This window comes from Natator depressus, chromosome 1 (genome assembly GCF_965152275.1).
Source record: "Natator depressus isolate rNatDep1 chromosome 1, rNatDep2.hap1, whole genome shotgun sequence".
NCBI classification, from domain to species: Eukaryota; Metazoa; Chordata; order Testudines; family Cheloniidae; genus Natator; species Natator depressus.
This window is the reverse complement of record NC_134234.1, coordinates 4,916,680-4,930,533: the sequence shown is the minus strand read 5'-3', so window position 1 is coordinate 4,930,533 and position 13,854 is coordinate 4,916,680. Positions and strand designations below refer to the sequence as shown.

Genomic DNA, 13,854 nt, shown 5'->3' with positions numbered 1-13,854 from the left:
AGCCCTCAGCACTAAAATTATTGCAGAAACAGGCAACTTACCGAAATCCCAATCTGCAGAGAAAAGGAATCTCCTTATTGAGACAGAAAGACAGAGCCCAAAGCATCAGTGTATGAGTCTCACATGTCTGACACTCGCCGTGCTGTACAGCAACCTTTATGATTCCCCTGTACAGTCCCTGAGGACTTTCAGGTTGGCCAGGACTCCCAGGCAATTCCCTCAGCTCCATGAACAGCTGGAAGAGCAGAAAATAGACTCTGGAGAGCTTCAGCCTGTGAGCCTCAGGAATAAGAAATGATTTGCTGTTAACAGGGGCTCAAATTGTCAGGGCAAAACGGAATATTAACATTTAGATGAATCTTGGGTGAAATAAGGTCATTGTCTAGATGTGTCTTTGAAATTTGTGCTGATAGTTTGCCTAATGGATAAATTGCCCTTTGTTGATCTGTGTAACTTATTATCGGTAGTGTTTAGAAAACAGAAGGGTACATCTAAAACCTATTGTTTACCCAGGACTGTATGGTCAAGTAGATGCTAGAAAACTGTATAAAAGGCCCTTGGGTCTTGATCCTGTTTATCTCAGATCTAATTGAGAATTCATGCAGGGAAATCTAAGCCACAAGGACTGAGATCCCAGTTCCGACTGTACTGCCCTGAAGTATAAACTTTGGACTATAACCTATGGACTATTTCTCAAAGAAGTCTTTGCAACTACAAAGCTCACTGTCTCTGCTGTGTATCTGAACTTCAAGAATTGAATTCACATCTGTATATATATTGATCCTTTAACCTGGGCGGCTCCACCACTTTTACCACCCCAAGCAGGCGCTGCCGAATTGACGCCGCGCCCGGACGGAAGGGCGGCAGAGCTGACACGCCCGGAAGAGCAGTGGAGCTGCCGCCCAAAAGCTGCCGCTGCAGAAAGAGCGGCGGAGTTGCCGCCGAATTGCCACCGCGGGACACGGACTGCCGCCCCATTCTCAGTGCCGCCCCAAGCACCTGCTTGGAGAGCTAGTGCCTGGAGCCGGCCCTGCTTTTAACCATACACTCTCTTTTTTCTTTTAATAAATTTTAGTTTAGTTACTAACTGGCGGTAAGCATGTATTTGGATAAGATCTGGAATACTCAATAACCAGAGAGGTAATGTGTCCAATCCTTTGGGATTGGTAGAACCTTTTCTATTATATGACTAAATGAGATTTTCAGTAATCTTTATCCTATTTGACTTGTGTGCCTAGGTGGAGGTCTGAGGTGTGGTTATTTTAAGGGAACTGTGTTGCTGGCTTCTGAGTAACCAGTGAGGTATAATAGAAGCTGTTTTGTGCTGGCTTTGTAAATCTAAATATTGGAATATCCGCCAGCCCGCTGGAGGATTGCCTGCTCCATTCTTTGCAGTTCACCCTAATTGAGTGACCTCAGCTGGCCCCCAATGGGAGCCCGGTCACACCATAGAATCATAGAATCATAGAATATCAGGGTTGGAATGGACCCCAGAAGGTCATCTAGTCCAACCCCCTGCTCAAAGCAGGACCAATCCCCAATCAAATCATCCCAGCCAAGGCTTTGTCAAGCCTGACCTTAAAAACTTCCAAGGAAGGAGATTCTACCACCTCCCAAGGTAACACATTCCAGTGTTTCACCACCCTCCTAGTGAAAAAGTTTTTCCTAATATCCAACCTAAACCTCCCCCACTGCAACTTGAGACCATTACTCCTCGTTCTGTCATCTGCTACCACTGAGAATAGTCTAGAGCCATCCTCTTTGGAACCCCCTTTCAGGTAGTTGACAGCAGCTATCAAATCCCCCCTCATTCTTCTCTTCCGCAGACTAAACAATCCCAGCTCCCTCAGCCTCTCTTCATAAGTCATGTGCTCTAGACCCCTAATCATTTTTGTTGCCCTTCGCTGGACTCTCTCCAATTTATCCACATCCTTCTTGTAGTGTGGGGCCCAAAACTGGACACAGTACTCCAGATGAGGCCTCACCAGTGTCGAATAGAGGGGAACGATCACATCCCTCGATCTGCTCGCTATGCCCCTACTTATACATCCCAAATGCCATTGGCCTTCTTGGCAACAAGGGCACACTGTTGACTCATATCCAGCTTCTCGTCCACTGTCACCCCTAGGTCCTTTTCTGCAGAACTGCTGCCTAGCCATTCGGTCCCTAGTCTGTAGCGGTGCATTGGATTCTTCCATCCTAAGTGCAGGACCCTGCACTTATCCTTATTGAACCTCATCAGATTTCTTTTGGCCCAATCCTCCAATTTGTCTAGGTCCTTCTGTATCCTATCCCTCCCCTCCAGCGTATCTACCACTCCTCCCAGTTTAGTATCATCTGCAAATTTGCTGAGAGTGCAATCCACACCATCCTCCAGATCATTTATGAAGATATTGAACAAAACAGGCCCCAGGACCGACCCCTGGGGCACTCCACTTGACACCGGCTGCCAACTAGACATGGAGCCATTGATCACTACCCTTTGAGCCCGACAATCTAGCCAGCTTTCTACCCACCTTATAGTGCATTCATCTAGCCCATACTTCCTTAACTTGCTGACAAGAATACTGTGGGAGACCGTGTCAAAAGCTTTGCTAAAGTCAAGAAACAATACATCCACTGCTTTCCCTTCATCCACAGAACCAGTAATCTCATCATAAAAGGCGATTAGATTAGTCAGGCATGACCTTCCCTTGGTGAATCCATCCTGACTGTTCCTGATCACTTTCCTCTCATGTAAGTGCTTCAGGATTGATTCTTTGAGGACCTGCTCCATGATTTTTCCAGGGACTGAGGTGAGGCTGACTGGCCTGTAGTTCCCAGGATCCTTCTTCTTCCCTTTTTTAAAGATTGGCACTACATTAGCCTTTTTCCAGTCATCCAGGACTTCCCCCGTTCGCCACGAGTTTTCAAAGATAATGGCCAAGGGCTCTGCAATCACAGCCGCCAATTCCTTCAGCACTCTCGGATGTAACTCGTCCGGCCCCATGGACTTGTGCACGTCCAGCTTTTCTAAATAGTCCCTAACCACCTCTATCTCCACAGAGGGCTGGCCATCTCTTCCCCATTCTGTGATGCCCAGCGCAGCAGTCTGGGAGCTGACCTTGTTAGTGAAAACAGAGGCAAAAAAAGCATTGAGTACATTAGCTTTTTCCACATCCTCTGTCGCTAGGTTGCCTCCCTCATTCAGTAAGGGGCCCACACTTTCCTTGGCTTTCTTCTTGTTGCCAACATACCTGAAGAAACCCTTCTTGTTACTCTTGACATCTCTTGCTAGCTGCAGCTCCAGGTGCGATTTGGCCCTCCTGATATCTTTCCTACATGCCCGAGCAATATTTTTATACTCTTCCCTGGTCATATGTCCAACCTTCCACTTCTTGTAAGCTTCTTTTTTATGTTTAAGATCCGCTAGGATTTCACCATTAAGCCAAGCTGGTCGCTTGCCATGTTTACTATTCTTTCGACTCATCGGGATGGTTTGTCCCTGTAACCTCAACAGGGATTCCTTGAAATACTGCCAGCTCTCCTGGACTCCCTTCCCCTTCATGTTAATCCCCCAGGGGATCCTGGCCATCTGTTCCCTGAGGGAGTCGAAGTCTGCTTTCCTGAAGTCCAGGGTCCGTATCCTGCTGCGTCCATGCCCGTCCTTGAGACATACTTGAGTTATGTGAATAATTTAACTGATATCGAGGTAGCTAAATCCACTTACTGTGGTGTCTACATCACGCTGTGTCCATGGGAGACACTCTCCCATCGACTTACCTTATGCTTGTCAGGGTGGAGGAGTACAGACATTGACGGGAGTGCGCTCTCACATTGATTTAGCGTGTCTTCACCAGACCTGCAAAATCGATGCCGCTGCATCAAGTGCAGCAGCACCAAAACCGTGCCCCCAGGGAGGACACTCCATCAGCGGCCTCGCAGTGAGCAGCTGCCATGGGGAGCAGGGACTGCAGAGAGCTGAGAATGGTTCTGTGGATGGACGAATCATCTTATGGGCCTGTGTCTTGGTGGCCAGCTGCTCAAAAGTGTCATAGAATTATAGGGTTAGAAGGGACTTCAAGGGTCATCTAGTCTAACCTACTGCCAAGAAGTCTTTCTGCAGAGCTCTGTCGTCCTCCCTCAACTTCCAGCCATGTTCCAGGAACCATGCCCCCATTCTCTCCTCCAGCTGGGCTACCTCCCTCATTCTCTGCAGCTGCCTCTCCTCCCTCTCTCTCTCTCTGGAGCTCCAGCTGTTCCTCTGCCTTGGCCACACTGTCCTGCAGCATTTTGTCCTTTTCCTTCTCCCACACTGGTTGAGTGTCTTGTCCCCCAGGCTCCTGGTTCCTTTTCTCTGCCCATCTGAGGTGTGTTAGTGAATATTAGCTTTTTATGATTTTTTTGTATTTTAAGTTTTTGTATTTCTTTTAGATACCAACCAAAAGCCTTTTTATTTTGTGATTTTTTTTTAGATGGGGCCACCAGATCTGCACACAGTATTCAAGATGTGGACATACCATGGATTTATAGAGAGGCAATATGATATTTTCTGGCTTATTATCCATCCCTTTCCTAATGATTCCCAACAGTCTGTTCACTTTTTTGACTGTCGCTGCACATTGAGCAGATGTTTTCAGAGAACTATCCACGATGATTCCAATATGTCTTTCTTGAGCGCTAACAGCTAACTTAGACCCCATCATTTTGTAAGTATAGCTGGGATTATATTTTGCCATATCAACATTGAATTCCATCTGACTTTCTGTTGGCCAATCACCCAATTTTGTGAGATCCCCCTGTGGCTCCTTGCAGTCATTAATTATTTTGAGTAATTTTGTTTTTTTACCCCTTTTTCCAGATCATTTATGAATATGTTGAACATGCATTGGTCCCAATACAGACACCCGGAGACACCACTATTTACCTCTGTCCATTCTCACCATTGGTTCCTACCCTTTGTTTCCTATCTTTTAAATGGATACTTGGCAATGTTTTCCTTCCTTTGTTTATAAATGAACTCCCTGCTCCAAAGGGAAAGCCAGGAGCAGCACAAGCTCTGCTGCATTTAAGAGCTCCGTTTGGGGCTTAGGACTTGCACTTTAAGCAGACCTCAAGTATGAAATTCAGAGGTTCAAGGTGCGGGCTATAGGCTATGTAAGTGGTGCCCCTGATCCCTGTATTTGAAGTCCCTCTTAACTTTGATGTTCAAGCACTGAGGATTGAACAAGTAGCCAGCTGTCAAAAAAACAAAACATTTTCCCAGATATTGGACCGACACACCATAACATTTCACAAAGTCTTTCCGGAGACATTCAGCAGTGGCTGACAGCATCTCAGTTTTCAGCTTTGGATCTGACAAATGTGTTATTCTTCCATTGCTGAACTTTCTCAGAATATTCATTATGGCATACACTTCACATGCCATCACACTCTCATTTTCCAAGCAGAGCACAGTATCACTGAAGACTTTCAGGGCATTCTGGAGGAAAAGCAGATGAACCTCAACTTTGCTAGGCCCTTCACCTTGTTCACCATTTTCCATGTCGGAAAACAGCATCCATAGAGATTTTGGATACTCATCAGTGCCCAGACAAAGCCTGCCATGTATTTACAAGCCTGCTTACAGCTGGGAAAAGACTGAACCAGTGTGTCAGAATGTGGTGCAGTAAAGTGGCATAGTCCATATTCACAAAGTCAAACACATCCTTCAACACTGCTACTCTCTTAGCAGAACGGCAGAAATGATTGAACGTCTTAATCACCAGAGTCTAGATATCAGGTTGCAGGGTATTGATAGCTTGTTTCATGGCGTTGTGCACATCGTGGGCTGAGCAATTTGCAGGCAAGGTACACTGATTGTCACTTTCCATAATTCATGTTTGCACGATCGAAACAGTAGTAAGACACTTTGTTCATGTCTAGTTTGTGTGTCGAGTTCTTCAAGTAATGTGCTGTTTGTTGCCTCTGCAGTCTCTTCGCTTTGCTCATAGAATCGAACAGTTTATCTTGCACCCTGCGTTCGGGTGTGCAGTAGCTCAGCGATACCGAGTAAGTTCTCACCTTGCCCTTGTCAGATGCCCTTGTTACATAGGGACCATCTGGCTCCCTGGGGGCTTCTGAAAATTCTCTTGAGAGCAGTGACAGAACGTTTTTGATGAATGTCTCCGCTGTAGTCCAACCGTATTGAGGCATTACAGGGGGGCATGTCAGACTTGGGTAAGATTTTGGGGCTATACAGACACATGTGAAAGAAAATTTTGGTGCATTCTCCAAGCAAGGAATAAGAAGTGTGGAGCTCCATGTGACACAGAGCCGAGGCTTAAAAAGTCTCTAAATGTGAATTTATTTGGTGTGTCTGAAATTACCAATGAAACTATATTAGCAATATGATACGTACAGATGCAAACTTATGGGATACAATACAGAGGAAGTACGGCCAATGTGTTCAGTAATGGGCAAAGGCCTTTTGAATGGCTCTGGCCTCAGACTCCCCACTGTAGCTGTCATAAATATAAAGGGAAGGGTAAACCCCTTTAAAATCCCTCCTGGCCAGAGGAAAAATCCTCTCACCTGTAAAGGGTTAAGAAGCTAAAGGGAACCTCGCTGGCACCTGACCAAAATGACCAATGAGGAGACAAGATACTTTCAAAAGCTGAGAGGAGGGAGAAAAAATAAAGGGTCTGTGTCTGTCTGTGTGATGCTTTTGCCGGGGATAGAACAGGAATGGAGTCTTAGAACTTTTAGTAAGTAATCTAGCTAGGTATGCGTTAGATTATGATTTCTTTAAATGGCTGAGAAAAGAATTGTGCTGAATAGAATGACTATTTCTGTCTGTGTGTCTTTTTTGTAACTTAAGGTTTTGCCTAGAGGGATTCTCTATGTTTTTAATCTAATTACCCTGTAAGGTATCTACCATCCTGATTTTACAGGAGTGATTCCTTTACTCCTATTTACTTCTATTTCTATTAAAACTCTTCTTGTAGGAAAACTGAATGCTTTTTCATTGTTCTCAGATCCGAGGGTTTGGGTCTGTGGTCACCTATGCAAATTGGTGAGGATTTTTACCAAACCTTTCCCAGGAAGTGGGGTGCAAGGGTTGGGAGGATTTTGGGGGGAAAGACGTGTCCAAACTACGTTTCCCAGTAAACCCAGTTAGAGTTTGGTGGTGGCAGTGGTTATTCCAAGGACAAAAGATAAAATTAATTTGTACCTTGGGGAAGTTTTAAGCTAAGCTGGTAAAAGTAAGGTTAGGAGGTTTTCATGCAGGTCCCCACATCTGTACCATAGAGTTCAGAGTGGGGGAGGAACCTTGACAGTAGCGCAGCCCTAGCTCCCCATTGGCGCAGCTGGTCTATGCTGACCCAGCTCCCTGTTCTGGTCTGCTCCAGATGTAGCCCTCCAAGCTGTGCCTCACCACCGCTGCTCTGGCTCCAGCCCAGCTCTGCCTTCTGGGCTGCTTCTCTGGCCCTTGTGTTTCTGACTCCTGCTGCTCTGCCTCGAATTCAGCTTGAGTTGCTGCTCAAGTTTTCCAGATTTCTACTGCATTAATAGCCTATAATCACTTAAAACTTAACAGAAAAGTAGTCCCATCTATTTCTTGAAACAAAGGGGTTTTTATTCACACATTCATCTAGACATCAAATAAAAATTGAAGCTTTCATTGCATACCTACTACAGATTTGATTTTTTTTAAATAGGTACAAGTCCCAGCAGAAGTTTGTCCACATTAGCAACAAATTTATGAAACAAAGAAACTCAAAATCAAAACCATCATACTGGTACTTGTATCTCGATTGAAGGTTGGCAGGGGTTGCAAACAAAAAACAGCAAATAATGGTGTCAAAAAAGATCAAAAGTAGCCCAAAATATATGTAGTGTAAAAACAACAACATTATTCAATTATTTATTTCTATTTGCTTTCAATGACAGTCGTGCGTGTTCATATTTTGAGTTGAATTAGTTTGTTACTGTTTTGAGTTGAATTAGTTTGTTACCATTAGTCTCTAAAAGGCAACATTTCATCCTTACTGTCTTTGTCGGAAGTAGAATGCTTCTGCTGCTGGTCATACATATCAGCAGTGAGCAGTGCAATCATTCCTTTCGTTGCTGCAAATTGTTCATAATAGATTTTATGTTGCAGCATGTACATTCCAACATAAAGAATGTTCTCTAAAACTTATATCTTGTTGCACTGTTTAGTTTTTATCAAGTTCATCTGAATAACATCCAACTGCAGCATTGCTAAAAGGTAGCGACACCAATGAAAAAACAAACAAGCCAAGTTTACAAAAGTCTTTGTCCTTAGCAGCATCCGCGTGTTCGAGAAATTCAGGCCCAAACTGCTAAACTTTGTTGTCCTGAGTATGAGGCCTCTGAACCATAGACAAAACTCTCCACTGCTGCTTCAACTCTCCAAGGTCTCCACAAAACAACGGCAAAAATGAAATATCAACCATTCTAGGTCGAGAAGGTCTTAGTACTGCAAACGATTCAATCACCTGGACTTTTGGTGGGAATCTCTGTTTAATCCATTTCAGACACTCCAAGATGACATCTCAACACCTACTTTTGATGTCTTTGACAACGGGAATGGTTTGTGTGTATTTTGAAAGTTCCAGCTGAAATCATCTCCAAAATCAACTGTGCAAAGTGGTAAGTTTTGGACCCCAAGGCGAGGTCATAGTTCAAGACAGCAGTCTGTAACCTGGGGTTTCCAGAATCCCCAGAAGGGGTAATTTAACAATTTACTCCAGGAGGTCTCCGGAATAAATCAGTGGGAACCCAGCAATTCCGTCTGATCATGAATCAAATGCAAGTAATCATGCAATCATCTAACTCTGCAGTTTATTAGATTTAAGCATACACAGAGATAAGCAATAGGTTTAGAACATCCCAATAATTTTACCTAACATCTGGAATGGTGCTGAGTAATTAACAGCAGGTTCCCAGTTGCCAGTTGCTCACCTGCTGGGGAGAAACAATGTCCGGAAAAAAATGGTTTTAGAGTAACAGCCGTGTTAGTCTGTATTCGCAAAAAGAAAAGAAGTACTTGTGGCACCTTAGAGACTAACCAATTTATTTGAGCATGAGCTTTCGTGAGCTACAGCTCACTTCATCGGATGCATACTGTGGACACTGCAGAAGACATTATATACACAGAGACCATGAAACAATACCTCCTCCCACCCCACTCTCCTGCTGGTAATAGCTTATCTAAAGTGATCATTAAGTTGGGCCATTTCCAGCACAAATCCAGGTTTTCTCACGCTCCGCCCCCCCCCACACACAAACTCACTCTCCTGCTGGTAATAGCCCATCCAAAGTGACCACTCTCCCTATAATGTGCATGATAATCAAGGTGGGCCATTTCCAGCACAAATCCAGGTTTTCTCACCCCACCCCCCCGACACACAAACTCACTCTCCTGCTGGCAATAGCTCATCCAAACTGACCACTCTCCTTACAATGTGCATGATAATCAAGGTGGGCCATTTCCAGCATAAATCCAAGTTTAACCAGAACGTCGGGGGGGGGGGGTAGGAAAAAACAAGGGGAAATAGGCTACCTTGCATAATGACTTCGCCACTCCCAGTCTCTATTTATGCCTAAATTAATAGTATCCAATTTGCAAATGAATTCCAATTCAGCAGTTTCTCGCTGGAGTCTGGATTCGAAGTTTTTTTCTTGTAAGATAGCGATCCTCATGTCTGTGATTGCGTGACCAGAGAGATTGAAGTGTTCTCCGACTGGTTTATGAATGTTATAGTTCTTGACATCTGATTTGTGTCCATTTATTCTTTTACATAGAGACTGTCCAGTTTGACCAATGTACATGGCAGAGGGGCATTGCTGGCACATGATGGCATATATCACATTGGTGGATGTGCAGGTGAACGAGCCTCTGATAGTGTGGCTGATGTTGTTAGGCCCTGTGATGGTGTCCCCTGAATAGATATGTGGGCACAGTTGGCAACGGGCTTTGTTGCAAGGATAGGTTCCTGGGTTAGTGGTTCTGTTGTGTGGTATGTGGTTGTTGGTGAGTATTTGCTTCAGGTTGTGGGGCTGTCTGTAGGCAAGGACTGGCCTGTCTCCCAAGATTTGTGAGAGTGTTGGGTCATCCTTCAGGATACGTTGTAGATCCTTAATAATGCGTTGGAGGGGTTTTAGTTGGGGGCTGAAGGTGACGGCTAGTGGCGTTCTGTTATTTTCTTTGTTAGGCCTGTCCTGTAGTAGCTGACTTCTGGGAACTCTTCTGGCTCTATCAGTCGGTTTCTTCACTTCCGCAGGTGGGTATTGTAGTTGTAAGAATGCTTGATAGAGATCTTGTAGGTGTTTGTCTCTGTCTGAGGGGTTGGAGCAAATGCGGTTGTATCGCAGAGCTTGGCTGTAGACGATGTGAGGAGAGTGGTCACTTTGGATAAGCTATTACCAGCAGGAGAGTGAGTTTGTGTGTGTGGTTTTTGGAGGCGGGTGGGGTGGGTGAGAAAACCTGGATTTGTGCTGGAAATGCCCCACCTTGATTATCATACACATTGTAAAGAGAGTGGTCACTTTGGGTGGGCTAGTACCAGCAGGAGAGTGAGTTTGTGTGTGGGGGGGGGCGGAGGGTGAGAAAACCTGGATTTGTGCTGGAAATGGCCCAACTTGATGATCACTTGAGATAAGCTATTACCAGCAGGAGAGTGGGGTGGGAGGAGGTATTGTTTCATGGTCTCTGTGTATATAATGTCTTCTGCAGTGTCCACAGTATGCATCCGATGAACTGAGCTGTAGCTCACGAAAGCTCATGCTCAAATAAATTGGTTAGTCTCTAAGGTGCCACAAGTACTTCTTTTCTTTTTGTCTGGAAAAAGTCTCTCAAGATGACTTCAGAGGACTGCTCTAAAGTACATTGCGTTAGCTAATCTTTAATAACTTCTACAAAACACATAGGATCATCACTTTTCCTAATTTTCAATAAACTTCTAATATAAGAGGTGTCTAGACTGAAGGTTTTTATGCATTTATCTTCTTTCATTCTCACTTACTGACTTGTCTGTCCACTCCTCCCATTTATATTGGCAAAAACTGCCAGCTATATTTTGACCTTGCATATAAAAGCCTGCTTTTCAACTAATCCTAAACTATGTGGTATTCTATTTTTGTAATTCATAGTGGCTGAGTGCACATCTTATGGTTGCAATTGGCTTCATCACATTCTGTGGTACACACCCCTCAAATACAGGGTAATACAGTCCAGTTCTCAAAAACACACCGTTCCAGAACTCTCCCTAATAAGCTGTATAGAATGCCCTCAATTCCTGCTGCAGATTTCCTGTATTAGCACTTTCCCACAGAAACTTCTGGTTTATCTTCCAGGCCTCCTGAAATATTGGACATATAGAAATCAGGTAAAATGTGTTCACCAGATCAGTGTATATATAACAAAAAAGTTCAGCATTGTAGCTGATTTCTTTGTCTTTGGCTATCTGAAAGTGTAGCTTCTGTTCTTTAAATTGATCAAGAAGCCTTTTTCAAACAGGGACTAATGGAAAGACACCATGCATCAGAAAGCTGCAGTCTCTCTTGGTGATCTGGAAGTAACAGACAGGATGAGTGAAAGGTGTGTGTTGGGGGGGAATCAGGGCTGATGGGTGATGCTGAAAGTGGTCAGGTGATGGTGAGAGCAAGGGAGATCAGCCATCGAGAGGTCAGTGCTTGATGATGGAGTGATAAAACATTAGATGAGATGAACTTCTCAGACTGTGAAATCCCACAATGCTGAGCTCAGCGAAACTAGGAGAGAGCACCTGTGATTAACAAGGAGATATCCTTTCCCCTCTAGTCACACAGGTTTAAAGTCAATAGTCCCCAGTGATCACATTCTTCAGGCATATTTGAACACTTTGCCGTGAAGCTCTTTGGTTTTGACCCCATAAATGATAGGGTTGAGCATGGGGGGGACAAGTAGATAGAGGTTGGCCAAGATGATGTGAACATGGGGAGAGAAGCCCTGACTGAATCGGTGTGTCAGACTGGAGAAGAGGAAGAGAGTATAAGATGTCAGCATCACACACATGTGGGCTGTGCAGGTATTGAGGGCTTTCTGGTGAGCTTTCTTGCAGGATATTCGGAGGACGGCCCTGATGATCAGACCATAGGACAGGGCAATGAGTGTCAGGTCGAACCCAATGATTACAAAGGCCATCACCAAGCCATAAGTCCTGTTGATTGTGATGTCCCCACACGACATCTTCACCACAGCCATGTGCTCGCAGTAAGTATGGGGGATAATGTGGTTGGCACAGAATGGAAGCCTGCTCAGGAGCAGGGGTAGGGGCAGAATGATGAGAACAGCTCTCGTCAAACCCACGAGCCCTAGCTTAGCTATTTCAACACTGGTGAGGATCGTGGCATATCTCAGAGGGTTACATATGGCAACGTAGCGATCGAAGGCCATTGTCACGAGGACAGCTGACTGCATAGTAGAAACTGCGTGAAGGAAGAACATCTGGGTGAGGCAGCCACCCACAGTAATGCCTTTCAAATTGAACCAAAATATACACAGCGCTTTCGGCATGACGGAGGTACACATGCTGATGTCTGTGAGCGCCAGCATGCAGAGCAGCAGGTACATCGGCTTGTGCAGGGTCTGCTCCTTCCATACAACAAAGAGAACTATGAAATTTCCCAAGAGTCCCATAATGTAGAACATGGAGAAAGGGATGGAAATCCAGAGATGGGCAGGTTCCAGGCCAGGGATGCCTGTAAGGATGAATGTTGAAGAGTCAGAGGGGGTCAGGTTGAAAACTGCCATGAGATGTTCAATGCATCGATTGGGCTCAGAAAAGCTTAAAGTGCCTGTGAAGAAAGAGAAGCACAGCAAGAGGATTACAGACTTTAGAACAAATAGCACAGCAAATATTTTATAGTTATTACCAATCTACAAGGGGGTGAACAGTGACATGGTAACATCTGCAGATGGCAGCAGAATACTTAGGTCACAGCCAAGTGCAGAGAAGTCCTCAGAGGGAGCTAACGAAGCCAAACGAAGTGTAAGTAACTGCAACTTTTGTGCCCTTTGGAGGGAAAACTTGAACTGCTCAAACACCTTACCGAGTTCTGATTGAACAGTATGGCCTCCAAACAAAAATCTGGGTGTCATGGTACACAGCTCTGTGAAACCCTTTTCAGAACACAAGCACAGACAGAAACTAAGCAAAACACTGGGATCCAGGAGGAGTGGGATGGGACAGCATACAGAAAATACAATGCCATGAGATCAGTCAGTCAATGTTTCACCCTCCTCTGGACTCCTCTGTGTAGTACTGGGCTGTGTAGTACTTCTCACACAGGATATTGCAGAACTAGAGGAGTTCAGGGAAGGCCAATGAGAATGATCAATGGCCCGGGGAAACTCTCCTATGGAGAGAGGTTGAAAAGCCTGGGATCATTACCTTTACACACTACAGGAATAAGAGGAGACATGAGAAAAGCCTAGAAAACACTGACTGGTAGAGAGTAGGTCAAGAATCTGTTTTCCCTTTCTCATAATACAAGATCAAGAGAACATTCAATTAACTTGAAATGTAGCAAATTCAAAAGTGATTCAAAAAGAATACTTTCCTCAGTTTATGCCTAATGAGGAATTGCTTTCCGAAAGTAGTTGTCGCCATGGGCTAAGCAAGAATCAGGAAGCGTTTGGACATTTACAGAGGTAGTGAGACGATCCAGTTACTATTCTTACAGATAAATAAACATTATGGAAAGGCTATATGCCCATATGTTTCAGGGCACAAGTCAATCTCTAGTTGTTAGCCATTAGGGTGACACTGTCAGGACCATTAGGTCATCCCCCCATCCACCTACTGCTGTTTCCTTACACCTTCTTCT

At 44.6% G+C, this 13,854-nt stretch overlaps 1 protein-coding gene across 1 annotated transcript; it reads right to left on the bottom strand.

Annotated features, from left to right (window-relative positions):
• Positions 1-11,848: 11,848 nt before the first annotated feature.
• Positions 11,849-12,778, bottom strand: LOC141981027 (olfactory receptor 52P1-like). Its single transcript, XM_074942843.1, has one exon. The coding sequence runs from the start codon at positions 12,776-12,778 to the stop codon at positions 11,849-11,851; it is 930 nt and encodes a 309-aa protein (XP_074798944.1).
• Positions 12,779-13,854: the final 1,076 nt, after the last annotated feature.